The 27,790-nt window shown below is 67.2% G+C and overlaps 1 protein-coding gene across 1 annotated transcript; it reads left to right on the top strand.

Annotated features, from left to right (window-relative positions):
- Positions 1 to 405: 405 nt before the first annotated feature.
- PKD1 (polycystin 1, transient receptor potential channel interacting) lies at positions 406 to 27,717 on the top strand. Its single transcript, XM_056135210.1, has 46 exons — positions 406 to 635; positions 7,951 to 8,022; positions 8,092 to 8,163; positions 8,274 to 8,443; positions 8,521 to 9,189; positions 9,268 to 9,451; positions 9,686 to 9,900; positions 9,991 to 10,106; positions 10,256 to 10,388; positions 10,487 to 10,683; positions 10,834 to 11,589; positions 11,986 to 12,117; positions 12,608 to 12,783; positions 12,864 to 12,997; positions 13,309 to 16,922; positions 17,061 to 17,210; positions 17,544 to 17,687; positions 17,770 to 18,049; positions 18,346 to 18,559; positions 18,625 to 18,796; positions 18,934 to 19,086; positions 19,318 to 19,462; positions 19,534 to 20,160; positions 20,242 to 20,398; positions 20,492 to 20,744; positions 20,830 to 21,025; positions 21,206 to 21,376; positions 21,507 to 21,650; positions 21,723 to 21,933; positions 22,009 to 22,135; positions 22,457 to 22,573; positions 22,663 to 22,712; positions 22,834 to 22,970; positions 23,039 to 23,111; positions 23,298 to 23,383; positions 23,452 to 23,654; positions 23,721 to 23,915; positions 23,989 to 24,128; positions 24,200 to 24,312; positions 24,453 to 24,600; positions 24,682 to 24,807; positions 24,909 to 25,083; positions 25,816 to 26,106; positions 26,182 to 26,316; positions 26,385 to 26,690; positions 26,784 to 27,717. The coding sequence occupies exons 1-46, from the start codon at positions 421 to 423 to the stop codon at positions 27,198 to 27,200; spliced, it is 12,711 nt and encodes a 4,236-aa protein (XP_055991185.1). The 5' UTR covers positions 406 to 420; the 3' UTR covers positions 27,201 to 27,717.
- Positions 27,718 to 27,790: the final 73 nt, after the last annotated feature.

The raw sequence follows: 27,790 nt of genomic DNA, 5'->3' as shown, positions 1-27,790 counted from the left end.
CCGGGCAGCGAGAGGCGCGGGTTCGGCCGGGGGGCGCAGGAGCGCGCGGCCCGCGAGCGCCGGACCGTCCAGGACGACAGCGCGGCTGGGCGCGCGGGGCGGAGCCGCGGCCGGGCCCCGCCTCCGCCTGCCCCGCCCCGCCCCGCCCCGCGCTGGACCCGCCCCGCCCGCGGCCCCGCCCCGCGGCAGCAGGGGGCGGAGCCGGCGGCCGCCGCACTGCAGCGCGAGCGCCCGAGCTGGCGGCCCAGCACCCCGAGCGCGGCCGGGCCGAGCGCCGAGCGGGCGTCGTGCAGGAGACAGGCCGCGGCCGCCGCCGGATCCCGCCCCGCGCCCCGCCATGTCGCCCGCGGGCCCCGCCTGAGCGTCGGCCGCTGGCGCCCGGCGCCCCGGGGCCCGAGCCATGCGCGCGCTGCCCTGACGATGCCGCCCGCCGCGCCCGCCCGCCTGGCGCTCGCCCTGGGCCTGGGCCTGTGGCTCGGGTCGCTGGCGGGGGGCCCCGGGCGCGGCTGCGGCCCGTGCGCGCCCCCCTGCCTGTGCGGCCCAGCGCCTGGCGCCGGCTGCCTCGCCAACTGCTCGGGCCGCGGGCTGGGCTCGCTCGGGCCCGCGCTGCGCATCCCCGCCGCCGCCGCCGCGCTGTGAGTACCGGCTAGGCCGCGGCCTGGCCCCGGGCCGGGCAGCCCCGGGCAGCGAGAGCCCGCTGGGCGGCGGGGATGGGAGCGGAGGCCGACCTGGCCGGGGTGTCTGGCAGGAGTGTCGGGGGCCCGGGCCAGGGCGGGCGGGAAGGCGAGTGGCGCCGGGTCCGGGCCGTGCGCGCGTGTAGGGAGCACCCGTGGGCGCGGGCTGCCGCGGGCGGGGCCCCGCTGTCCTGGGCGTGCTGGCTGCGGAGGGCCTGGCTGAGTGTCCAGGGAAGGCCCCCTCCTAACCGGTGACAGGACGGTCACAGGTGGAGCTGGGCGGGATGAGGGGTCCGAAGCCGGAGGCTCTGATTGGGCTCTCCCTCCTGGGGCTGATTATTTATTGGGGACCTCTCTCGCAGCTCGGCACCTGGGCGTTCCCGTGTCCCCCGCCCCTGAGAGTCCAGCGCTCAGGGCCTGTCACACCTGGGGCTTCCTTTGGCCCGGTCCTAGGGTCAGCCTGCAGAGGAGTCTGGCTGTCAGGGTGCAGGTGGGCGGCTGCTGTGTAGAGAAGCCCCCTGCCTGCAGTGTCCTCTTTTTCCTGAGACCACCCTCACCTCTGGGGGATGGGAACTGCTAGGAGGACAGCTGCCCCTGATGGGGCCCTGGGTCTGGCTGCGTGTTCCGGGGCTTGAGGATGGAGTGAGCGTGGGGGCTGGGGACTGCATTTCTGCTTAGCGTCCGGGCGGTTCGTGCCCTGTGGGAAAGCAGGCATGGCGCCTGGGCGTCCCTCCTGTCCACCTTGCTCTGGGGTTTGGGGAGCTGCTGGCCCTCGGCAGCCCCTGGGGTGCGACCGGCATTCTGTGCGGGAGGGGCAACGCTTAGCCACCCCCCTTACTCTTGGCATGCTCAGGAACCAGGGAGAGTGCCTGGGACCGAACCAGGCTTGGCCACGTGTGAGACAGGCGCCCTGCCAGCTTTTCGGTCTTCGCTCTCCACCCCAGAGGGGATCTTTGAAGGCAGGACTGGGGGCGAGGACCCTTAAGAAATAGGGCCCGAGTGCTGGCCCCTGCCAGTCCCTCCCCAGCATCACCTGGCCCCCAGAACCTCCAGCGAGTGACCCCAGTACAGCCAGGGCCTCTGGCTGAGACTCCTCGGGCCCCCCAGTCTGAGCAGGCGATGTCGCCAGCCACTGCCACCCCTCTCAGGGATCATGCCTGGCAGGGGGCCTGGGGACCTGTGTGGTGCCAGGGATGCAACCTGGTTAGCACCCTGCCGGGGTCCTGAAACTTCCTTTCAGTGCGGGGAGTCCACACTGGTGGTGCTCAGGGCTGACTCCTGGCTCACGCTCAGGGATCACCCCTAGCAGTGCCCAGAGGACCATATGGGGTGATGGGGACCAAAACCAGGTGGGCCGTGTGCAGGGCCAGTGCCTGCCTGCCTTGCTGTCCCACACTTGTTAGTGTGGCGATGAGAGTGGCTGGGTGGGCCTGAGTGGGCTGCCCATCGCCTGTGGGCGTAGCAGCTGGTCCTGGTTCCGAGTGGGCTCTAGGCCCAGTGCGGGCTGCCTTCCGGGGTGTCCGAGACTTGGAACTCCTGTCACAAGTCCCAGGTGACGGCCATGACCCAGTGGAGCTGGGCAGAATGAGGGGGGCTGGCGGGGGCTCTGCTCTGGCTCTCCCACCGGGAACTCATTGATCATTTATTGGGGGCCTCACTCCCAGCTTAGCCCCTGGTGTCCCTGCGTCCCGGCCCAGGAGTCCAGCGCCCCGGACCCATCCCACCCAGGCCCTGCTCATCACGTGTGTTTGGAGGCTTCAGGGGTGGGGCACAGCAGAGGCCCTGTGCTTTAGTTACTGTTTGGGGTACAGCTCGGGCGCCCTCCAGGGTCCCCTCACATGGCTGGCTCTGGCCTGTTTGCTTTGGGGCCACATCTGGCTGGTGCTCCTGGGGTGTCTCTGCCTGGCGGGTGCTCTGCTGCGCCCATCCCGGCTCTCTCCATGGGGAGAAGCCACACAGAAAGGGGCGGGGTCACTTTGGAGGGGCTGCTGCACCCACTTACTGGGGGACCGCGGGCAAGGAGGCCGTCACAGTGCCTGGTGGTGGGATCCAGGCCTCGGTGCTGGTTGGCGCGCCCACCCAGGGGCTCCCTCCTGTCCAGAGCAACCCCATGCTGGCATGGGGGCAGGAGAGGGCTAGGAACGCAGCTTCTGCCCCCTGCAGCCCCCAGTGAGTCAGCGCTGGGAGCAGGGTGGGGATGGGCGGTGGCTGACGAGGCCGGTCTGGAATGAGGCCGCCATGGTTGCATAACCCCGGGCTCTACGGAGCCTTGCGGGGCCCAGCTCCGAGACCCCCGCTGTCTATTCCCCGTGGGTGCCCTGCATGGCCCTGACAGGGTTGTCCCGGGGCGTCCCATTCTCACACCACACGCTGCCCCCAGCAGGGGCCTGACCCTGCCCTGCCCACGGCTGGCTCCGCATGGAGTCCGTCTTGGGCCCCCTGCCGGCATGTGGTCAGGGGACCCAGGCCCCTCCGGTGAGGCCCTGGAGCTGGGGAGTGGGGCTGTGTGGGCTGGCGCGGCTGCTGTGTTTGTAGGGCCCCAGCAGAGGGCTGGACAACTCAGCTCATCCTGTCACCTGAGCAATGGCCTGACCCCTTGGGTGCCGCAGGCGTGAGACTTGAGGCCAGCTGTCCCCTCCACGATGGCTTTGCCCACCCGCACAGTGGGCAGCTCCCCTGAGGAGCTTGTGGACAGGAGTGCAGTTTGCCTTCTGGAACTCTCTGCCACGGCTGGTGCCAGCCCTGGGAACCCAGACGGGCCCAGCCGCCGCCTGCTTGCACACTCGCCGGCTCAGAAAGGAAAACATTCGTGGGCAGGTTCTGGGGCTCAGGTCTGGGTGCCTTGGGGGGCCCCCCTTTCCAGGAGCATGACGTGTCCGTGGAGGGGGCTCATGGCTGTGTCCTGTGACGCTGGACAGAAGCTCTGTGGGGTGGGCAAGAGTCCCAGGGTATGTGGGCGCCAGGGGCTCCTGGAGAGGCTCCAGACGCAGCAAGAACCAGCTCCCCGCCAGAGACCTGGGCCGACGGGGCTCCTGGTGGACACCCCAGGCTCCTCAGGGGCGCGTCTTCCTGCCAGGACCCCCGGCCTGGGGCCCCACAGAGAGGGCCTGGCCAGCTCGCCTGCCGTCAGCCTGGATTCCGGCCCTCAGCCTCACCGTTTCCGCCACTGGAAGCCAGCCTGCCCACTCCCGCGGCTGCCGCCGCCGTAAATAGAAAGGAATGAGCGGAGGGAGGCTGTGAGGCCAGTCTGGCCCTGGCCCCTCTGCCCAGGCGGGGGGACCTGCAGGGGTCCCTGCCCTGGGGGGCCCAGGGGAACCCCCTTCTCTGGAGCCTGTGGAGGCACAGGGGCCCTCGGCTTGGTGCGGCCCTGCCAGAGGGAGGAGCCGTTGGCTTGCGCACGGGTTATGTAACAGCTGCAGGGCCCCCCACACCGCCCGTCCCTGCTCCAGCGCCAGGGTGGGGGTGCTGGCCTCGGCCCCCGCCGCTGACCGCATGCGTCTGGAATGTGCAGACGCCTCCTCGGGGGCCCCCAGACCCTGCCCGGCATCTGGTCCTGTGTGCGGGCACCCTGCCACACCCCTCCTGGGCAGAGAAGGAAACTGAGGCACTCCCGCCCCTGCAGCCGCTGCTCGTCACCCCTCCTGTTCCCACCACCCACACTCTTGGCCCTGCTCACCCCACCCCCACTGGGTCCCAGACAGGCTCAACCTGGGGGGAACAGCCAGTGTCCATCATGGACCCTGCTCTTGTGGTATCCCTGCCTGGGGCTGGGGGCCGGGCGACAGGGCCATCCTCCGTGACCTGGCAGGAGTGCCCTGTGGGGTCTCGCCGGTCTGGGGTGTCAGGCTGCATGAGGGAGGTGTTCTCGGGGCAGGGGTGGCCACTGTGGTCTCCCAGGACAGTGATGGCAGATGCAGGTGGTGACGTGCAGTATGGGGGGCGACGCTCTCAGGAACCCCCTCCCCTGCCCGTTCCAGGGCAGAGTCCCAGAGCCAGCCCCTGCAGGCTCCTGCTGCTTGGCCCAAGCCCGCCATGGGGGGCTGGTGGAGCTGAGCCTCGGTGCCCCCACTCACCCTGCCGCGGGCACCACAGGCACTCCTGGACGCCGGTACTCTGATTTTTCCAGAAAACAGGATGTGGGATTTGTGTTACCAATTTTCCTTCCTCACTCAGACTGGCCTGGCTCCCTGGCACCTTGTTGCTTCTGCTGGCCCTGCTGTCCAGCACAGCCTGGCCATTCTGTGTGCAGGGTTGGCTCCAGTCTGCCCCTTCCTGCAGGCGCCTCACTCCACTGCTGGCTGGGTGGTCGTGGTCTCCTTGGGTGGGGCACTGCAGAAGGATACTGCCCTGTGCACGCCCATTCCTGCACACCTGTACCCGCACACCGGCACCTATACCCATACATGATACATGTGCACACCTGCACCTGTAACAGTGCATGTGCACACTTGCACCTGTACCCACACACTTGCATACCTGTACCCATGCACCTACACACCTGTACCTGTATACTCACGCACCCGCACACCTGCACCTGTACCCGACATATACACCTGTACCTGCACATGCGCGCACCTGCAACTGTACCCGTGCACCTGCACACCTGCACCTGTACCAGCACACCTGCACCTGTAACCATGCACCCACACATCTATACCTGTACACACACACACACAACCTGAACCTGTACCCGCACACCTGCACACCTGCACCTCTGTCCATGCACCCGCACACCTGCACCTGTAACCATGCACCCACACATCTATACCTGTACACACACACACACAGCCTGAACCTGTACCCTCACACCTGCACACCTGTACCTGTACCCGCACACCTGCATCTCTATCCATGCACCCGCACACATGCACCTATATTCGTGCAACTGCACACCTGTACCTGTACCTGTGCACGCACACATCTGCACTTGTACCCGAGCACCCGCACACCTACACCTGTACTCGCGCACTTGAACACCTGCACACCTGCACCTATACTCATGCACCCGCACACCTGTACCTATACCCACACACCTGTACCCTGTACCTGAGCACCTGCACACCTGTACTCGCATACCCCCACCTGTACACCTGTACCTATGCATCCACCACACACGCACCTGTACCTACACCTGCACATCTGTCTGTGCACATCCACCACACAAGCATTTGTACCTGCACTTGGGCACCTGCACACCTGTATATCTGCATATCCACCACACACACCTACACCTGCACACCTGTACTTTGCACCTGCATACCTGTCTTGACGCACCCGCACCTACTCCTACCCATGCAACCGCACCTGCACACTTGTACTCATGAACCCCATCAGCACCTACACACCTGTGCCTATGCACCCGCATCTGCACACCTTTACCCATGCACCCACACCTACCCACCTGTACCCACACACTTCACCCGCACCCACACCTGTACCCATGTACACACCCATACTTGCACACTTGTACCCATGTACCCATACCTGCACACCTGTACCCATACACCTATAACTGCACCTGCACACCTGTATCTGTGCATCTGCACCTGTGCATTTGTACCTCTGCACCCATCCATCTGCGCACCTGCACCCATCACCTGCACCTGTGCACCCATACTCCACGCCCACACCTGGGCATGTGCACACTTGTACCTGCACACCCACACCATACAAGTACAAATGCATCTATACTCATGCATCTGCAGCAGCACACCTGTACCAAGCACCCACACCTACACATCTGTATTCATGCACCTGCACACCGGTCCCTCTGCACCTGCACCTGTGCACCTGTCTCTGCGCATCCGTGCACCTGTACCGTGCACCTGCACACCTGTACCTCTGCACCTGCACCTAACATACCTGCATCTGTGTACCTACACCTGCTATCTGCCGGGCCTGGAATGAGGCACACCCCTAAGCATGATGTCCCCCCACCCCAGGTCATGTGGGGATGCTGCCTGGCCCCCTTTTTCCTGCACATAGGGCAGGGGAGGCTAGGGCAGCCAGGACAGGTGTTGCCCCAGCCCCCAATGCTTCTCCACTGCAGCTCCTGGAAGCCATGTTCCACACAGAGGTGCCCCGTTCACAGGAGGAAAGGGCTGGCATGTACCCATGCAGTGTCCATACACACGGTACATGTGCATAGATATATACGGCACCCACACAACCACATGGTGCCCACACACACAATGTCCTCACACACACGGTGTCCTTACACATACATGGTGTGGTGTCCTCCCACATACAGTGTCCTCACACACACGGTGTCTGCACACATGGTGTCCTCACACACATGGTGTCCTTACACACGGTGTGCTCTCACACATACATGGTGTCCTCACATACATGGTATCCTCACAAACACGGTATCCTCACACACAAAATGTCCTCACACAGTGTCTTCATACACACAGTGTCCTCACACACAGTGTCCTCACATACACATGGTGTCCTCACACACAATGTTCTCAGACATACACGGTGTCCTCACACACGGTGTTATCACACACACACAGTGTCCTCACACACAGATGGTGTCCACACACACGGTGTCCACATAGCATCCTCCCCCCAACACATTGTCCTAACACAAATGGGTCCTTACACATACATACAGTATCCTCACGCACGGTGTCCTCACACACATAGTGTCCTCACTCACACATGTTATCCGTACAATACATGCTCACAGTATCCACCCCCCCCCCAGCAGTCATGCATGTACATAATCATCCGCGTGCATACATGAGTGCCCTTGAAGCAGGCATGTGAGCCCACGACACCCACGCACACAAAGGCATTTCATGTGTGCCTCCTGGACATGGCTCAGGCAGGCAGGGCGAGGCTTGTGGGCCCCCCTAGTGCCCCCATGGCCACCCAGGCTCTGGCAGTGGCTCCCAGGCCTTCTGTCCACCAGCGTTTCTCCAGGCCCAGGTTTCCAAAGCCCCTCGCTGCCCCCGGGCCCTCCTGCTTCCTGGGTGCTGCTGGTAGCTGAGGCTGTGCTCCTTTCTGGCCGCCATGCCCGTGCGTCTTTATGTCTGCCTGTGTGCCGTGTGGTGGGGGTGCCGTCACTGTGCCTGCCTGTCTCTCTTGGTGGGTCTCTGCTGTGGCGCCTCAGCTGGCAGTAGCCTGGCTGGCTGGCACACTGGATGGGCTGCTGGGTGGCAGGGGAAGTCGGGGCAGAGGGGGCCAGCTCTCCTGCCTCAGTTTCCCCAGAGCCGGGGCTCGGCGTGAGGTACCCGGTGCATGTTCTGACCTTGGCTTCTGCCTGCAGGGACGTCTCCCACAACCTGCTCCGGGCACTGGACGCGGGGCTGCTGGCCAACCTCTCGGCACTGACAGAGCTGTGAGTCGCAGCCGGGGATGCACGGGAGGGGCCCGGCCTTTGGCTGGCGCTGAGCCACTCTCTTTCCAGGGACATCAGCCACAACAGGATCGCGACGCTACCGGAAGGGATATTTGCTAATTTATTTAACTTAAGTGAAATGTAAGTGATGTCGCTCCGGGGCGGGGGTACCCTGGCTGGCCAGTCGGTGTGCTGGTGGGCCCCGGTCCCCCCGTCCCTATGTGAGGCTGGCGCCCTCCTGCCATCCACAGACGCCTGGGCGGGAACCCACTGGAGTGCGACTGTGCACTGGCCTGGCTGCCGCGCTGGCTGGCGGAGCGGGGCGTGCGCGTGCTGCAGCCCGAAGCGGCCACCTGTGCTGGCCCCGGCCCCCTGGCCGGACAACCATTCCTGGACCTCCCGTGGCTGGACAGCGTGTGTGGTAAGTGGATTGCCCGCTGGCTGGGAGACGAGTGTGGCCCCTGCAGCCCTCACCGACCCCACTGCCCCTACCCCCAGGTGAGGAGTATGTCGCCTGCCTCCCGGACAACGGCTCGGACACCATGGCCATGGCGGCCTTCTCTGCTGAGGGTGGCGGCCCGCTGGCCCCTGAGGCCTGTGGGGCCATATGCTTTGCCGCAGGCCAGGACCTGGCTGCCTTCTCCAAGCAGGGCCAATGCCTGTGTGGGTCCACTCGGCGCCTCAACGCCTCTGCGGCCTGCCTGGCCGTGTGCTCTGGGCCCCCAAGCCCGGGGCCGACCTGTGGGGGCCCCACCCTTGTGCAGCAGCCCTTCCCCGCCTCCCCTGGGGCCGCCCTATTGGGGCCCCCCGGAGCCCTGGCCTCGGGCCAGCCTGCCGACTTCCACGTCACGGCCCCGCTGCCCATCTCGGCCGCACATTGGGTCTTTGGGGACGGCAGCCCTGAGGTGGGCATGGCCGGGCCCAATGCCACCCACTGCTACATGCTACCAGGGCGCTACCAGGTGTCAGTGCAGCTGGCCCTGGGGGTAGGGGTGGTGCGGCTGGCCACCGAGGTGCAGGTGGATGCAGTGCCCAGCGCTCTGGAACTGGAGTGTGTGCCCACCGTGCGCAGTGGGGAGTCCCTCGAGCTGCGTGTCCGGAACCGCGGTGGCACCGGGCTGGAGGTCACCTACAGCATCTTGTCCATGAGCGAGCAGCCGGCCCGAGGTGGGACTCCTCCACTCTCAGGGCCGCGGGTGGGGGGGTGGTGCGGTGGGCGGCCCTGATGCCCGTGTCTGTCCACAGTGGTGCATCCATTCTGCCCCCCTGACACCGTCATCTTCCCCGACAACGGGCACTGCTACCGCCTGGTCGCCACCAAGGCCCCGTGGCAGCAGGCACAGGAGCTCTGTCACACCTGGGCTGGTGCTGCTTTGGCCACTGTGGACAGCAGTGCCGTCCAGGACTTCCTGGTCTCCCAGGTCACGAGGTGCGGGCCCACTCCTATATTGGCAGGGCACATCTGGCTCATGGGGCTCGGGGGTGGCCGCACCCTTGCACACAGAGAAGGGCTGGGCCTGGCGGTCCCTCCCTGTGCTGGGTAGCCGTGGGTGCCTAGTCTTCGGGTGGCGCCTCAGCCCGTGGGGCCTGGCTGTGCCCAGCTGCAGCTCAGCGCCCTGCAGCGTGGGGTGGGCCTGCTCAGCACCTGCCCCGTGTTTCCCAGGAGCCTGGATGTTTGGATCAGCCTCTCTGCAGTGGGCGGGGTGGGGCGGGGGTCCGAAGAGCAGCCCTTCAGCCTGGAGAGCTGTCAGAACTGGCTGCCCGGGGAGCCGCACCCCGCCTCCGCCCAGCACTGCGTGCGCCTCGGGCCCGCTGGCCAGTGCAACACGGACCTGTGCTCAGCGCCACACAGCTATGTGTGTGAGCTGCAGCCCACAGGTACAGCCCTGGTGGGGACCAGCCGCGCCCCCAACACGGGCAACCACGGGGACAACCAGCGGGCCAGCAGTTCACTGCCGTCTGCCCTAGGCCTCGTGCAAGACGCAGAGACCCTCCTCCTGGGAGCCCCTAGTGGGCAGCTACAGGGACCCCTGAATCCGCTGACCCCACAGGAGACCCTCACAGCCCCCCAGGATCTTGTTGAGGTGGGTGGTCTCCCCGTGCTCGGCGGGATGGACGGGGAGGAGCGTCTCCAAGCCTGTGTGGGTGGGGGCTGTCAGGGGTCAGTACTGAGCCTCCCCAGGAGGGCGGTGGGGTGCGGAGGCAGGTCTGTGCTAACCCTCCTTCCCTGCAGGTAATGCTCTTTCCTCACCTGGACCTGGGCCTGCGCCGTGGTGCCTTCCTCACCGCAGCTCAGCTGGGTACCCAGGAGCTCGGCCGGCCTGTCCAACTGCGGCTGCAGGTGTTCCGGCCCATGGGGGCTGCAGGTGGGCGCGGTGTCCCTGCATGCAGCCTGGGCTCCAGGGGCAGGGAGGTCCCTGCCCAGGATGGCCCCTGACACCCCTTCTTTCCCTTGGTGCCCCAGGAAACAGCAGTGAGCCCGGCAGCGGGGCAGAGCTGGGCCCTACATGTGCGCCTGAGGGAGGCCAGTGCCCCGGTGCCTGCCACACCAGGACCTGTGCCAATGGGTCCCAGCCAGGACCGGGATTCCCGGGGGCCTCCTGCGCACTGTGGACAGAGCTATTTCTCTCTGTGCCAGCCGGGCCCCCCGCTCAGTACTCGGTGAGCTCCCACCTTGTCCCTCCTTACCCCAGACACTGCCCAGCAGGTGTCTCTGGCCTCTGAGCCTCTGCCTCCTCCTGGGACCCTATTTGTCATGTGCTGGCCCCTGTGGGGAGTGGCCACCCGGCACAGCATCTCCTCTGCCTGCAGGTGACCTTTCGGAACCAGGTTGGCCCCCTGCTCCCTGGTGACCTCCTGGTCCTTCAGCATGATGCCGGTCTAGGAACCTTCCTGCACTGTCCCCTGGAATCTGGCCCGCCGGGCACCCAGGTCCCTTACTTCTCTGCCAATGCCTCGGACTGGCTTGCCCACCTGCCCAACCAGCTGGAGGCGGCCCCAGCTGGCTCTGTCTGCGCCCTGCGGCTGCTTGCGGCCACAGAACGGCTGACCCCACTGCTGGGTGCTAGCCCCAACCCCGGGCTCCTGCGTCCTGGGCGCTATGAGGTCCAGGCCACTGTAAGCAATGGCGTGTCTCGGCACAACCTGACCTGCGGCTTTGACGTGCTGTCCCCAGTGGCCGGGCTGCGGCTGGTCCATCCCACCCCCCAGGACGGCCGCCTCTATGTCCCCACCAATGGCTCAGCTTTGGTGCTGCAGATAGACGCAGGCATCAATGCCACGGCCACAGCGCACTGGCCTGGGGGCAACGTGACTGCACCCTTCGAGGCCCCATGCCCAGCCACTGCTGCCGCTCTGGTGCCCAGCTGTGCCCTTGAGACCAACTCGACCCTGTACTCGGTGCTGCGGCTGCCTGGACTCAGCGTGGGCGAGCATGCCCTGGAGGTGCTGGTGGAGAGCGGCATGGGCAGCAAGGCCCTGAGCCTGCGCTTGTGGGCCGAGGAGCCCGTGTTGGGCCTCCGTGCCACACCCAGCCCTGAGGCCCGCGTGCTACAGGGCGTACTGGTGGTGAGTGCTGGTGCCCAAGGTTCCAAGTGGGGAAGCCACCCTGGAGCGGGGACCGCTCCCGGCCCCTGAGACATGCTGGCTCCAGGTGCGTCCTGTGAGGGGGCCCGCAGCCACCTTGGAAAGCCCCCCAGCGTCCACACTGCTCTGTGGCCTTCGTCCTGGTAGACGCCTTTCCCCTGCCTCAGTCTACACACGTTCACCCCTGCTCAGGCAGTGACCTTGGTAGAGGCTTTGGGGAGGGCTGCAGGGGGACTGGAGTGGGTTAGCCCTTTGCTACTGGTAGCAGCTCTCTGAGGACACAGGCGAGAGAGCAGAGTGTGACCAGGTGATTCCCCAGCACTCCCCTGAGTCTGGTGAGGGGACCCAGCCAGCGCTGATCACCGTGTCTGTCTGCAGAGGTACAGCCCCACGGTGGAGGCCGGCTCCGATGTGATCTTCCGCTGGACCATTGACGACAAACAATCCTTGACGTTCCACAATGTGGTCTTCAATGTCATCTACCAGAGTGCTGCGGTCTTCAAGCTCTCGGTGGGCAAGGCTGTGGCTGGTGGGGCCGGTGTGGGCAGGTCTGTGGGTAGGGCTGTGGCTGAGGGGGCGTGGCTGGGGCCAGAGGGGGTGGAGCTGTGGTGGGCGGGGCGGGGCAGGTGGAGGCGGGGCTGTGGTGGGAGTGGCTGGTGTGGGTGGGGTTGTGGCTGATGGACCGGTGGGGGTGGGGCTATGGGCGGGACTGTGATAAGGGCGGGACTATGGCTGATGGGGCCGGAGGGGGCGGGGCTGTGAGTGGGGATGTGGTGGGTGGGGCTGTGCTGATGCTGGGTTCCCTGTGGCTGCTGGGTGTGCGTGTTGGCCTGTGGGCAGGGGTGGTGGAAGCCCTGTGGGGTGCTGGGCCTTACCTGTGCTTTTCCCCCAACTATGCTCTCAAGGACTGCTCTGGTCACGGGTGAGTGCAGGGCTGCGTCTGCGCCCCCCTCCCCCTCCCCACAGGCCCTGCTCACACTCACTGCCACTGTCTCTGCAGCTGACGGCCTCCAACCATGTGAGCAACGTCACTGTGCACTACAACGTCACTGTGGAGCGCATGCACAGGATGCAGGACCTGTGGGTGTGGGCCGAGCCGGCCGTGCTGCCCCCCAACGCCTCTCTGGCCCTGGGAGCGCGTGTGCTGGTGGACTCGGCCGTGGAGGTGGCCTTTGTGTGAGTGCCAGCGCTGAGCTCCCTGCCTCCCCCACGCCCACCACAGCTGCCCCACTCACGCCCCACCCTCTGCTGTGTAGGTGGACCTTTGGGGACGGGGAGCAGGTGATCGGCCAGTTTAAACCTCCGTACAATGAGTCGTGCCATGTCCCGGACCCCGCGGTGGCCCAGGTGCTGCTGGAACACAACATCTCACACTCTTATGCAACCCCAGGTAAGCATGGCCTGCTGGCCACCCTCGCCCCTCCCAGCCCTGCACCCCGTGACCGCAGTCTGCTGTCCTGGAATTAGACCCTTTCTCCGTCACTTGAGCCCGATTTGTGGGGAAGGGGGTGACTGTTAGCCTCGCCCCCTATTACAACCCCCCACCCCCACGGTAGCCTTCCCTACCCTAACTTGATAGGGTCTCACACATGCTGTGGCACCCATGCTCAGGACAGCCCCAGGGTCTGGTGTCCTGCTTGCCCTGGGGGGCCCCCAGGCAGAGAGGGGTGGCCCTGCCCACCCACACTGGCCTGTCCCCAGGTGAGTACAACCTGACGCTTCTGGTGACCAACTCCTTCGAGAACCTGACACAGCAGCTGCCTGTGAGTGTGCGTGCTGCCCTGAGTGCCGTGGCCGTGGCCGTGAGCAGCACGGTCCTGGTGGCGGGCCGGCCTGCCACCTTCTCACCACATCCCCTGCCCTTGCCCGGGGGCGTCCACTACACGTGGGACTTTGGGGACGGCTCCCCACCTCTGACACAGCTGCAGCCGGAGGCCAACCACACGTTCCTGTCACGCGGTGTGTACCACGTTCGTCTGGAGGTCAGCAACGGGATCAGCCACGAGGTGGCTTGGGCTGAGCTCCGCGTGTATGAAGCGCTGCGCGGCCTGCGTGTGCACGCGAGCCCAGTGGTGGAGCAGGGTGCGCCTGCCCTGGTCAGCGCCAGCCTGCAGTCGGGCGACGCCGTCACATGGACCTTCGACATGGGGGATGGCACGGTGCTGTCGGGCCCCCAGGCCACCGTGGAGCACGTGTACCTGCGGGCACAGAACTGCACGGTGACCGTGGCCGCGTCCAGCCCCGCCGGCCGCCTCACCCACAGCCTGCCCCTGCATGTGTTCGTGCTGGAGGTGCTGCGCATCGAGCCCACGGCCTGCATCCCCACGCAGCCCTGCGCCCAGCTCACGGCCCACGTCACGGGGGACCCTGCCCACTACGTCTTCGACTGGACCTTCGGGGACGGCTCATCCAATAGCACGGTGAGGGGGAGCCCTTCGGTGACCCACAACTTCACCCGCAGTGGCATCTTCCCGCTGACGCTGGTGCTGTCCAGCCGCGTGAACAAGGCACACTACTTCACGCGCGTGTGCGTGGAGCCTGAGCTGGCCAATGTCACCCTGCGGCTGAAGAGGCAGTTCGTGCGGCTTGGGGATGAGGCCCAGCTGGAGGCCCAGGCCTGGCCGCCCTTCCCTTACCGCTTCACCTGGGACTTCGGCGCCGCCAACACCCCCAGCCGTGTGGGGGGCCCTGAGGCCACGTTCACCTACCCAGCCCCTGGCTCCTACCTGGTGACGGTCACTGTGTCCAACAATGTGTCAGTGGCCAACGACTCGGTGCTCGTGGAGGTGCAGGAACCTGTGCAGCTCACTGGGATCCAGGTCAACGGCTCCCACGTGCTGCAGCTGCAGTGCCCCTACCTGCTGTCGGCCGTGGGCCGGGGGCGCCCCGCCACCTACCTGTGGCAGCTGGGGGATGGCGCGCAGCTCGAGGGCCCCTCCGTCGTCCATTCCTACCACAGCACTGGTCGCTTCACCGTCCACGTGGCTGGCTGGAACGCGGTGAGCCGGGCCGAGGCCAGCCTCAACGTCACGGTGCAGGCGCCTGTGCGGGGCCTCCGCGTGAACGCCAGCCGCACGGTCGCGCCCCTGAACGGCAGCGTCAGCTTCAGCACCACCCTGGAGGCGGGCAGCGACGTGCGCTACTCGTGGGTGCTGTGCGACCGCTGCACACCCATCCCCGGGGGCCCCACCATCTCCTACACCTTCCGCTCTGTGGGCACCTTCAATGTCATTGTCACCGCCGAGAATGAGGTAGGCAGCGCCCAGGACAGCATCTTTGTCTCGGTGCTGCAGCCCATCGAGGGCCTGCAGGTGGCAGGCGGTGGAGGCTGCGTGCCTACGAACCACACGCTACAGCTGCACGCGGTGGTGGCCGAGGGCACCAACATCTCCTACAGCTGGACGGCCCAGCGCCCTGGGGCCCCCACCCTGGCCGGCAGCGGCAGGATCTTCTCGCTGACAGTGTTGGAGCCGGGCACCTACCACGTGCAGCTGTGTGCCACCAACCTGCTGGGCAGCACCTCCACCAACTGCACCGTGGACTTCATGGAGCCCGTGGGGCGGCTGGCTGTGTCCGCCTCCCCCAACCCAGCAGCGCTCAACCAGACTGTGGCCCTGTCTGCCACACTGGCCAGGGGCAGCAGTGTCCTCTACACCTGGGACCTGGAGGACGGGCCGAGCTGGGGGACCGCAGGCCCGTCCACCACCTGTGCCTTCACTTCCCCAGGCCTACACCAGGTCACAGTCACGGCTCAGAACCGGCTGGGCTCTGCCAATGCCACCATGCTGGTGGCGGTGCAGGTCCCTGTGGGTGGTCTCCGTCTCGGGGCCAGTGAGCCAGATGGTGGCTTCGTGGCTGCCGGCTCCAGCGTGTCCTTTTGGGGCCAGCTGGCCTCGGGCACCAATGTGACCTGGTGCTGGGCCATGCCAGGGGGCAGCCAGTACGGCCAGCGTGTTACCATGCTCTTCCCTAATGCTGGGATGGTCTCTGTCCGGCTCAATGCCTCGAATGCCGTCAGCTGGGCCTTGGCCGAGCACAGCCTCACAGTGGAGGAGCCTGTGGTGGGTCTTGTGCTGTGGGCGAGTCGCAAGGTGGCCGAGCCCGGGCAGCTTGTCCACTTCCAGGCCCTGCTGGCGGCCGGCTCTGCTGTCAGCTACCGCCTGCAGGTTGGCGGGGCCAGCCCTGAGTTGCTACCCGGGCCCCACTTCTCACGCAGCTTCCGCCATGCTGGGGACTACGTGGTGAGCGTGCAGGCGGAGAACCATGTGAGCCGGGTGCAGGCGCAGGTCCGCGTCTCCGTGCTGGAGGCCGTGACTGGCCTGCAGGTGCCCGACTGCTGCGAGGCCGGCATAGCCACGGGCACGGAGCGGAACTTCACAGCCCGGGTGCAGCAGGGCTCGCGGGTGGCTTACGCCTGGTACTTCTCGCTGCAGAAGGTCCAGGGGGACTCGCTGGTGATCCTGTCGGGCCGGGAGGTCACCTACACGCCGGTGGCCGCGGGGCTGCTGGAGATCCAGGTGCGGGCCTTCAACGAGCTGGGCGGCGTGAACTGCACACTGCACGTGGAGGTGCAGGACGTCATCCAGCAGGTGGCCCTGCATAATGGCCGCTGCTTCACCAACCGCTCTGCCCGCTTCGAGGCCAGCACCAGCCCTGGGCCCTGGCACGTGGCCTACCACTGGGACTTCGGGGATGGGGCGCCGGTGCAGGACACGGAGGTGCCCTGGGCCGAGCACACCTACCTCCGGCCCGGGGACTACCGCGTGCAGGTGAACGCCTCCAACCTGGTGAGCTTCTTTGTGGCGCAGGCGGCAGTCACGGTGTATGTGCTGGCCTGCCGAGAGCCCGAGGTGGATGTGGCCTTGCCACCGCAGGTGCTCATGCGGCGTTCCCAGCGCAACTACCTGGAGGCCCACGTCGACCTGCGGGGCTGTGTCACCTACCAGACTGAGTACCACTGGCAGGTCTTCCGTGCTGCCCACTGCCAGCGGCCCCGGGGTACCGCCCAGATGGCCCTGCCTGGTGTGGACACCAACCGGCCCCAGCTGGTGGTGCCACGGCTAGCCTTGCCCGTAGGCCACTACTGCTTTGTGTTCATGGTGTCATTCGGGGACACACCCCTGGCACGGAGCATCCAGGCCAACGTGACGGTTGTGGCTGAGCGCCTGGTGCCCATCATTGAGGGTGGCTCCTACCGCATCTGGTCCGACACCCACGACCTTCTGCTGGATGGGAGCAAATCCTACGACCCCAACCTGGAGGACGGGGACCAGACGCCCCTAAGCTTCCACTGGGCCTGTGTGGCCTCGACTCAGGTGAGTTGTGGGTCCAGGGACTGGCCACTTGCTCGGAGACCTGCTATATCTCCAGTACTGTAGGGCTCTGGTCCTTGTAGGGACCTCTGCCTCCCTCCTGACCCCTCCCGGGCCCTGGCCCTGCCCTCCTGTCTGCAGAGCAGCGCTGGCGGGTGTGCCCTGAGCTTCGGGCCCCGTGGGAGCAGTGTGGTGCGGGTGCCACGGGAGCGGCTGCGGCCTGGGGTGGAGTACACCTTCAACCTGACGGTGTGGAAAGCGGGCCGCAAGGAGGAGGCCACCACACAGACGGTGAGGCCCAAGGGGTGGTGTCCAGCGCCCTCTTGAAGTGTAGCAGTCCCCCGACTCCTAGAACTGCGTGTGCTGCCTGGTGCTCTCAGCCCCTCCCTCCCCTCAGTGGTGGGCCCTAAGCTGGTGCTGGGCAGGGGCGGGGAATCCTGGCAACGGCCTCTCAGTGCCTCCTAGGCACAATGAGTGGTGAGCAAGACCCTGGAGGTCCATCACTCAGGAGCGGAGAAAATGACCCCTGGCCACAGGCTCTGCTTGCAGGCCCCCTCACAGCACTTTCTGGCAGGGGGGTCCTCTGGCACTGGGCACCGCCCCTCTGAGCCTGCTGCCCGGCAGGTGCTGATCCAAAGCGGCCAGGTGCCCATCGTGTCCCTGGAGTGTGTGTCCTGCAAGGCGCAGGCCGTGTACGCCGTCAGTCGTAGCTCCTACGTGTACCTGGAGGGCCGTTGTGACAGCTGCAGTGGGGGCCCTAAGCGAGGGGTGAGTGGGGGACCCGCTGGGGGCTGCAAGGCTGCTTCAAGGCAGTACGGGGCCCTCACCTGAACTATCCCCGTCCTTGCAGCGCTGGGCTGCCCGCACCTTCAGTAACAAGACATTGGTCCTGGATGAGAGCAGCACATCCACGGGCAGCTCAGAGCTGCGGCTGGTGGTGCGCCGGGGAGCACTGCGGGACGGTGAGGGCTATGTCTTCACGCTCACGGTGCTGGACCAGACGGGGGAGGCCGAGGGCTGCGCCTCCATCCGCCTGGCAGCCAACCGCCCTCCACAAGGGGGTTCCTGCCGCCTCTTCCCGCTGGAGGCTGTGCGCGCCCTCACCACCGAGGTGCACTTCGAATGCACAGGTATGTGCAGATCAGAACCAGCGGCCTGGGGGCGGGGCCCAGGAAGGGGCGTTGTCTGGCGGGCTGGTGCAAGGGCATGGTATGGGAGGAGCAGGGGCACGGTTTGTGGAAGGAGCTGTGGAGTGGTGGGGGCCAAGCCATGGGAGGGGCGGGTCAGAGCAGGGGATGGAGGGGCCGAAGAGGGGCGGGGCCAGAGCAGGGAGGGCGGGACCTGGGAGGGTACTGTGGAAGGGACAGCATGGTGGCCACGCTGGAGGGGCGGGGCTGCTGACCCACTCTGTTTGTGGGGCCCTCAGGCTGGCAGGATGCCGAAGACGCCAGCGCCCCCCTGGTGTACGCTCTGCTGCAGCGGCGCTGCCGTGAGGGCCACTGCGAGGAGTTCTGCATCTACAAGGGCAGCCTGGCCACTTACGGGGCTGTGCTGCCTCCTGGCTTTGCGCCGCGCTTCCTGGTGGGCCTGGCCGTGGTGGTGCAGGACCAGCTTGGCGCCGCTGTGGTCGCTCTCAACAGGTAAGCTGGGCAGAGGAGGGGCTGGTTCCCCAGAAGGAGGCGCCGGCTCACCCAGCCTCCCGCAGGTCTCTGGTCATCACCCTGCCAGAGCCCCCCAACACCGGGCTCGGCGTGCCCCTGGGCCTGACCCCCTGGCTGCACAGCTTGGCCAAGGACATGCTGCCTGGGCTGCTGAGGCAGGCAGATCCCCAGCACGTCATCGAATTTTCGCTGGCCCTTGTCACCGTGCTCAACGAGGTGGGTGTGACCCCACCCTGCCTGCAGCCCCTACCCGACCGCACTTCCCACGGGGCCTTTGCTGAAATGGCTCCGTGGGCTGAGGTGCTGACAGTGTGGTTGGGGTGGCCCCTGACGGCTCCGGCTGCCGCCCACAGCACGAGCGGAGCCCGGTGGCAGCGATGGAACCAGAGCATGAGCAGCAGCTCCGGGCCCAGATCCGTGGGAATGTCACCGAGATGCTGGTGTCCCTGCGGGTGGACACTGTGGACGACACCCAGCAGATCGCGGCCGCCTTGGCCCAGTGCACGGTGGGGGTCTGTCCTCTGTTGGGTGGCACTGCGGGTAGCCGTGGGTGGATGGCCAGCAGGGAGAGGCCTGCAGTGGGCTCCTCATGGGGTGCCCGGCCGGGTCTGGGGGGTCCAGAGAGCAGGAGTGAGGTTCCGGCCTGCTGGCATCGCCCTGCTGTCCCCAGCTTCTGACCATGCTCGTGACCGAGCCCCCGGGGCCAGCACCCCGCTCAGTGCTGCCCGGCCCCTCAGGTGTCCGGTCTGGGCCTCGTGTGCCGCTCGTGCCTGAGGAAGACACTGCAGAAGCTGGAGGCCATGATGAGCGTGCTGCAGGCCGAGACAGACGCAGGCACGGGCACGCCTACGGCCATCGCTGACAGCATCCTCAACATCACAGGTGAGGAAGGGGATGGGGCCGCGGGCCCCCTGCTGCGCAGGCTGACGCCCTCCTGCCCCCCCCGCCCACAGGCGACCTCATCCACCTGGCCAGCCTGGAGGCACAGGCCCCCCAGTCCCCGGAGCCGGGCCCCACGCCACCCTCGCCATCGCTGATGCTGGCATCCCACGCCTACCGCCTGTCCTCAGCGCTCATGCGCATTCTCATGCGCTCCCGCGTGCTCAATGAGGAGCCGTTGACCCTGGCGGGCACTGAGATTGTGGCCCAGGGCAAGCTCTCGGACCCGCGGAGCCTGCTGTGCTGTGGCGCTGCCCCAGGCCCCGGCTGCCACTTCTCTATCCCCGCGGCCTTCAGCGGTGCCCTGGCCAACCTCAGCGATGTGGTGCAGCTCATCCTGCTTGTGGACTCCAATCCCTTCCCTTTCGGCTTCATCAGCAACTACACGGTCTCCACCAAGGTGGCGTCAATGGCCTTCCAGACACGGGCCGGGGCCCGCATCCCCATCGGGCAGCTGGCCTCGGAGCGTGCCATCGTGGTGAAGGTGCCCAGTACCTCAGACCAGGCTGCCCGCAGCCAGCACAACTCCGCTGTGTCCGCTATTGTGCCACCTGGGGCCTCGGTCGGTGCCATGGTCACCCCCGAGAACAGCAGCCCAGAGGCTGGGCTGCATCTGCGCCTCACCTACGAGCTGCTGAACGGTAGGGGGGTCCCCGGGGGACTCCAGCAGCCCAGAGGGGTCTCCCTGCTGGTGAGTGAGCCAGACTCTGCTGTGTCCCCAGAGCTCTACCTGCCCGAGGAGCCGGAACCCTACCTAGCCGCATACCTGCACTCGGCACCGGGCCCCAATGAGCACAACTGCTCGGCCCACAGGCGGATCAGTCTGGAGGCGCTGCGGGGTGAGGACCACCGGCCTTACACCTTCTTCATGGCACCCGGGTGAGTGGACACATGCAGGCAGCGCCATGGAGCAGGGGGCAGTGGTGCCCTTCGACTTGGAAGCAGTGGCTGGTGTAACCCTCACACCTCCAGGACCCGGGTTCCCGGCGAGAGCTACTACCTGAACCTAACCAGCCATTTCCGCCACTCGGCACTGCGGGTGTCACTGAGCCTGTACGCGTCATTGTGCCAGTACTTCAGTGAGGAGATGATGATGTGGAGGACGGAGGGCCTCGTGCCTCTGGAGGAGACGTCGCCCAGCCAGGCCGTCTGCCTCACCCGGCACCTCACGGCCTTCGGCGCCAGCCTCCTCGTGCCCCCGAGCCGTGTGCACTTCTCCTTCCCGGTGAGTGACTGGGCCCGGGGCGGCCAGGCAGCCGGGGTTCCACCACCACTACCGCCCACCTGGCCCTGATGGCTGTGTCTGCCAGGAGCCGCCCTCAGCCACCAGCTACGTGGTCCTGCTGACATGTGCCGTGTGCCTGGCCACCTATGCTGTCATGGCGGCCATCCTACGCCGGCTGGACCAGCTGGACGTCCGCCGGGTCCGCGTCACCCCATTCTGCGGGCAGGGGGGGCGCTTTAAGTACGAGATCCTGGTGAAGACCGGCTGGGGTCGTGGCTCAGGTAAGGGGCTTGGCAGGGGGCACTGCTGAGCTCCACGTGCAGGAGCGCCGGGCAGTGGCCTGGACTCCTGACGGTGGCCAAAGCTCTCATGCCTCAGCTGTGGGCCACGTGAGGGAAGGTGCCAGGCGGGGCTGTGTAGCTGGGGCAGCCTCCGTGCCCAGCAGCCTCCTCCCCCTGCAGGGACCACCGCGCACGTGGGCATCATGCTGTACGGCGCCGACAGCCGCAGTGGGCACCGGCACCTGGACGGGGACAGGGCCTTTCACCGCAACAGTCTGGATATCTTCCAGATCGCCACCCCACACAGCCTGGGCAGCCTGTGGAAGATCCGCGTGTGGCATGACAACAAAGGTCGGACACGTGTGTGGGGCCCGCCTGGGGCCCGCCCCAGCTCCTTCCCGCTTCGGTCCCGCCCCTCTCGCTGCAGCCCCGCCCACCTCCCGCTGAGGCCCCGCCCACCTGTGCCCCTGCCTCCCTGCAGGGCTCAGCCCCTCCTGGTTCCTGCAGCACGTCATTGTCCGGGACCTGCAGAGCGCCCGCAGCACCTTCTTCCTAGTCAATGATTGGCTCTCGGTGGACGCCGAGGCCAACGGGGGTCTGGTGGAGAAGGAGGTGCTGGCAGCAAGTAAGGCCCAGCCTGGTGGGGGTGCGGGAGGGTCCTGGCCAGCATGGCCCTGCAGCTCTGCCCCTTCCCCAGGTGACGCCGCCCTGCGCCGCTTTCGTCGTCTGCTGGTGGCCGAGCTGCAGCGTGGCCTTTGTGACAGGCACATCTGGCTCTCCCTGTGGGACCGGCCAGCACGGAGCCGGTTCACACGCGTGCAGCGGGCCACCTGCTGTGTCCTGCTGCTCTGCCTCTTCCTGGGCGCCAACGCCGTGTGGTATGGTGCCATAGGTGACACTGCGTACAGGTAAGTGCCCAGGGGGCCGGGGGCCCCTGCCCTGCTACCCCCTTACCCAGGCGCCACCCCTCTCCCCCTTCCCAGTGCCCGGCCTGTGTCCAGCCTGACCCCACTCGGCGCGGAGACTGTGGCCGTGGGCCTGCTGTCCAGTGTGGTCGTCTACCCAGCCTACCTGCTCATTCTCTTCCTCTTCCGGATGTCCCGCAGCAAGGTGGGCTGCCCCCTGCCCCCTCATGCCATCCCTGGCACCACAGGCTCCAGGAGCACCACCGGGTGTGCCCTCAAGCCCCCTGCCAAACGAGACGATTGGGATGTGTGTGGGGTGGCCATGGTCCTTGGGCACAGACCTTGAGAGCATTGGTGAGATGCCCAGAGGCATAGAGGACACGGTTCCTCCCGGCCCCAGCCCCTGAGGCTGCCGCAGGGGGTGCAGCCGTGGTCGTCCCCTCTTCCCTGTAGCCCCTGCGGGAGGTGTGAGACTAGCCATGGGCTAGTCTCCCGAGCACTGAGTGGCCCCCACCTCTGGCTACAGGTGGCAGGGGGCCCGCGTCCCCTCCCTGCGGGTCAGCAAGTCCTGGATGTGGACAGCTACCTGGACTCGCCAGTGGTGGACACCTCCTTCCTTGCGCTCCCGGGGCTCCGGGCAGAGGTGAGGTGCCCAGGGACTGGCAGGCTCCTGCCGGGCTGGGGGTCCCGCCACTGGGCACCAAGGCCAAGATTGACTGTGCTTCTCACCAGGCCTTTGCTACACAGACAAGAGGCAGCTTCTTCCTGGATGACTCTAAGAGGTGGGCAGCCTTGGAGAGGGCAGAGCCTCACAGATGCGCTGTGCCATGCTGGCCGCTGGGGGTCATTCCCAGGGGGAGTCTTTACTTGCGCATTCCCTGAGCCCTGGCCCTTTCCCTACAGCGTGGTATGCTGGCCAGACCTGCTCAGAAGCCCGTCCACTGTGGGTAGCAGCCTGCCACAGCCAGCCCGGGGCCCCGCCTCCGAAGGCCTGGCCCTGACAGGCCCCCCCTTCCCTGCAAAGTACTTCTCAGCCTCAGGTGAGCGGGGTTGGGGGGTCCCCAGTGCAGCCCAGAAGGTGGCCTCCCTGATAACCTGCTTTCTCTAGATGAAGACTCAAGCTGGCAGAGCCTGACAGAGCCTCGGGATGCCCATGGAGACTCAAACCTGCTCCCTGGCCTGTGAGAACCTGGCCTGGCCACCTGCACCTGGGGAGGCGGGTGGGGGTGGGGCGTGCCTCTGCTGGGGTCTCCCTGGGCACAGTTGCCATGTGGTGATGGGACAGAGCCGAGGGCCATGGTGTCCCTGGGTTGGGGGCAAGCCTCGAGCTCTCGAGGACAGGCTCATGCTGCTGTCACTGGCTGCAGGTGCTGTGCGCCTGGGGCCCCAGCGGAGCCCGAGGACCTGCCGCAGCCCGGCCCGACCCTGGTACAGTCCCTGCCTCCTCAGACAGGTAGGTGCCCCCCGCTGCCCCTCCTTCCCCAGGCCCTGGTCACCGCCTCATCATCTCTCTGCCCTCAGGGCCAGCTGAGGGTCTGCGGAAGCGCCTGCTGCCCGCCTGGTGTGCGCCCCTGGCCCACGGGCTCAGCCTGGTCCTGGTGGCCGTGGCTGTGGCCGTGTCGGGGTGGCTGGGCGCCGGCTTCCCAGCCCACGTGAGCCTCATGTGGCTGTTGTCGAGCAGCTGCAGCTTCCTGGCCTCGTTTCTGGGCTGGGAGCCCCTTAAGGTGAGTGGCTGCCCGGGCCCTTCCGCGGGGATGGCCCGGCAGCCAGCTGACACCCCTCACCCCCAGGTCCTGCTGGAGGCTCTGTACTTCTCCCTGATCGCCAAGCGGCTGCACCCTGACGAGGACGACACGCTGGTGGAGAGCCCGGCGGTAACCCCCGTGAATGAGCGGGTGCCCCGCGTGCGGCCCCCACATGGCTTTGCGCTCTTCCTGGCAAAGGAGGAGGCCCGGAAGGTCAAGAGGCTGCACCGGATGCTGAGGGTGAGGAGGGTGGCCTGGCACCCCCATCCCCAGCCCTCCCCGCAGCCTTGCTGACCCCAGGCTTATCCTGCAGAGCCTCCTGGTGTACATGCTCTTCCTGCTGGTGGCTCTGCTTGCCAACTATGGAGATGCTGCCAGCCACAGCCATGCCTTCCGCCTGCAGAGCGCCATCAAGCAGGAGCTGGATAGCCGTGCCTTCCTGGCCATCACCAGGTAGGGCACAGCACGAGCCCTGAGGGTCCTCTGACACCAGCTGGGTGCCTCTGTGACCCGTGTTTTGGCAGGTCCCAGGACTTCTGGCCGTGGATGTCCCAGGTGCTGCTTCCCTTCGTCCATGGGAACCAGAGCAGCCCGGAGCTGGGACCCCTGCGTCTCCGACAGGTGCGGCTGCAGGAAGGTGAGCTGGGGTCTGCCCTGGCTATGTTCCCGGCCAGTCTCCAGACTCAGCTTCGGTTTTCTCACCCAGAGTGGCTGGAAAGGGCTTCAGAGCTGGTCCTGGCACTGGGTACACACTGAGTGTCTGGCCTTGCCTTCCAGCCCTCTGTCCACACCCCCTGGGCCTAGGGACAGGCTCCTGCTCAGCGCCTAGCGGGGGCTTCAGCACCGGGGACTATGGCCTTGGCTGGAGGGACGCTGCCCCCAACAGCTCTGAGACCTGGGGCTATTCCCCACCCGATCTGCTGGGGTGAGCACAGGGGGAGCGGCCAGCCCCAAGGTGCCTGTGCCTGCAGGGACAGCTCTGACAGTGCTGCCCTCCTGCCCACAGTGTGTGGTACTGGGGCCACTGTGCAGTGTACGACAGTGGGGGTTACGTCCAGGAGCTGGGCCCCGGCCTGCAGGAGAGCCTCGCACGCCTGCGCTTCCTGCAGCTCCACAACTGGATCGACAACAGGTGGGTGATTCCCGCGGTGCCCAGTCCCTCGGGGCACCCCAGGTGCCCTTCTGGGTCCAAGCCGCCAGCCCTTCCCTCTGTCCCTGTCCCCCATCCACCAGGAGCCAAGCGGTGTTTGTGGAGCTCACGCGCTACAGCCCGGCCGTGGGGCTGCACGCTGCTGTCACGCTGCGCCTCGAGTTCCCGGCGGCTGGGCGAGCCTTGACTGCCCTCAGCATCCGCCCTTTTGCACTGCGGCGTCTGAGCTCGGGCCTGTCCCTGCCTCTGCTCACCTCGGTAAGCCCCACCCCACCGGCCCACGTCCGACCCCATCCCGCCTCTGGCCCCGCCCCTTCGCCCTCAGACCTGGCCCCGCCCCCGGCAGCCCCTCGTCCCGCTCCCGACCTGGCCCTGCCCCTTTCCATTGGCCACGCCCCTCTCCCTGGCTGTGCCCCCGCCATGGCCTGTCCCTACCCTGGACGGCCGTGGCCCCGCCCCTGGCAGCCCCTCGGCCCGCCCCCGACCTGGCCCTGCCCCTTTCCATTGGCCACGCCCCTCTCCCTGGCTGTGCCCCCGCCATGGCCTGTCCCTACCCTGGACCGCCGTGGCCCCGCCCCTGGCAGCCCCTCGGCCCGCCCCCGACCTGGCCCTGCCCCTTTCCATTGGCCACGCCCCTCTCCCTGGCTGTGCCCCCGCCATGGCCTGTCCCTACCCTGGAGCCCCTCGTCCCTCCCTGATCTGGCCCTGCCCTTTCCATTGGCCACGCCCCTCTCCCTGGCTGTGCCCCAGCCATGGCCTGTCCCTACCCTGGACGGCCGTGGCCCCGCCCTTGGCAGCCCCTCGTCCCTCCCTGATCTGGCCCTGCCCCTTTCCATTGGCCACGCCCCTCTCCCTGGCTGTGCCCCCGCCATGGCCTGTCCCTACCCTGGACCGCCGTGGCCCCGCCCCTGGCAGCCCCTCGGCCCGCCCCCGACCATGGCCCCCGCCCGGCCCCTCGCCCCTGGCCTGCGCTGACCGCCCGGTCCCCAGGTGGTCTTGCTGCTGTTCGCGCTCTACTTCTCCGTGGCCGAGGCGCGCGCCTGGCGCAGGGAGGGCCGCACGCGCTGGGCGAGGCCGGTGGCCTGGGCGCGGTGGCTGCTGGTGGCGCTCACGGCCACTACGGCGCTGGTGCGCCTGGCCCAACTGGGCGCCGCTGACCGCCAGTGGACCCGCTTCCTGCGCCTGCGGCCGCGCCGCTTCACCAGCTTCGACCAGGTGGCGCAGCTGAGCGCCTCGGCCCGCGGCCTGGCCGCCTCGCTGCTCTTCCTCATCTTGGTCAAGGTGAGCGCGCGGGGCGGCGGGGGCGGCGGGGGCGGCGGGCGCGCGGGGCAGCCGCCTGACGCCCCTCGCCCGCAGGCGGCCCAGCAGCTACGCTTCGTGCGCCAGTGGTCGGTGTTTGGCAAGACGCTGTGCCGGGCGCTGCCCGAGCTGGCAGGGGCGGCCCTGGGCCTGGTGGTGCTGGCCGCGGCCTACACGCAGCTGTCCGTCCTGGTACGTGGCTGGCCGGGGCGGGCGGGGCGGGCGGCGCCCTCCCGGCTCCTGACCCGTGCCCCCCACAGCTGGTGTCGTCCTGCGTGGACTCGCTGCGGAGCGCGGCGCGCGCCCTGCTGGTGCTGTGCCCCGGCGCCGGCGCCCCCGCGCTGTGCCCCTCTGAGCCCTGGCGCCTCTGCCCGCTGCTGTGCGCCGGGCTCTGGGCGCTGCGTGCGTGGGGCGGCCTGCGGCTGGGCGCCGTGCTCCTGCGCTGGCGCTACCGCGCGCTCCGCGGGGACCTCTACCGCCCGGCGTGGGAGCCGCAGGACTACGAGATGGTGGAGCTCTTCCTGCGGCGGCTGCGCCTCTGGATGGGCTTCAGCAAGGTCAAGGAGGTGGGTACGGCCCAGTGGGGGGGTGAGGGACGGGCCCTGGGCGCCGCGCCCCAGGGAGCAGCTGGACTGACCGAGCCCCTGTGCCGCCCCCAGTTCCGCCACAGGGTCCGCTTCGAGGGGGTGGAGCCGCTGCCCTCGCGCTCTTCCAGGGGCTCCAAGCTGTCCCAGGACGAGCCTCTGGCCAGCGGGGGCTCGGACGCCTCATGCCCCTCCACGGCCTCCAGCCAGCTGGACGGACTGAGCGCAGGCCTGGGTCGGCTGGGAGCCCGTGGGGAGCCTGAGCCCTCCTGCGTCCAGGCTGTGTTCGAGGCCCTGCTGGCTCAGTTTGACCGCCTCAACCAGGCCACAGAGGACGTGTACCGGCTGGAACAGCAGCTGCAGGGCCTGCAGGGGCGCAGGGCTGCGGCCTCCCCTCCGGGCCTGCGGCCGGCTCTCCCCAGCCGGCTGCCCTCGGGCCTCAGCAAGGCCTCCTTCTGGGCCAAGAACAAGGTCCACCCCAGCAGCACCTAGGCCCCGGGCCCACCACTCAGTATTAGCTTCTGCCGCCCGCAGAGCCGCTGCACACAGCCTGAGCGCGCCTGTGGGCCTCAGCACTTTAGGGGCCACGCGGCCAGCAAGGCCAGGGCCCCACCCAGCAGTATTGCACTCAGGGCCCAGCCTCTGAGACGCTAATTTATTTCCTGAGTCCTCAGGTCCAGTGGGCTGTGCCCACTCCTCCTCCTGGGCAGACCCCTCCTCGCTAAGGATCCAAGCCCCAGGGAGGGACCCTGCACCCCTCCCCCCTAAATTATTACCTCCTGTGCCCCTGCTGAGTGCCCGCACCTCCAGCTGTCTGTGTGTCTCTGATCTGTAGGGGAAAGGTGTGTGTTTCTCATCGGTGGCTGCTGCCAGGGGACCCCTGGGCATCACCTCGGGCAGGTGCTGAGGGCCAGTGGGGAGTCGGAGCAGTCACCCCAGAGGCCTGCTGGTGTCAGGCCGCACCAGGACGGGGCAGAGCCCTCGGGGCTGGCTCCCGGGAGCCCACAATGCCCTGCCCCCCCCCTCCGACGCAGTCAATAAAGGACTTGGCTGAGGCTCCGCTGGTCTGGACACCCTGAGTT

This window comes from Sorex fumeus, unplaced genomic scaffold (genome assembly GCF_029834395.1).
Source record: "Sorex fumeus unplaced genomic scaffold, SorFum_2.1 ptg000110l, whole genome shotgun sequence".
NCBI classification, from domain to species: Eukaryota; Metazoa; Chordata; class Mammalia; order Eulipotyphla; family Soricidae; genus Sorex; species Sorex fumeus.
The sequence above is the reverse complement of the archived record's forward strand: the minus strand, read 5'-3'. Positions and strand labels throughout refer to the sequence as shown.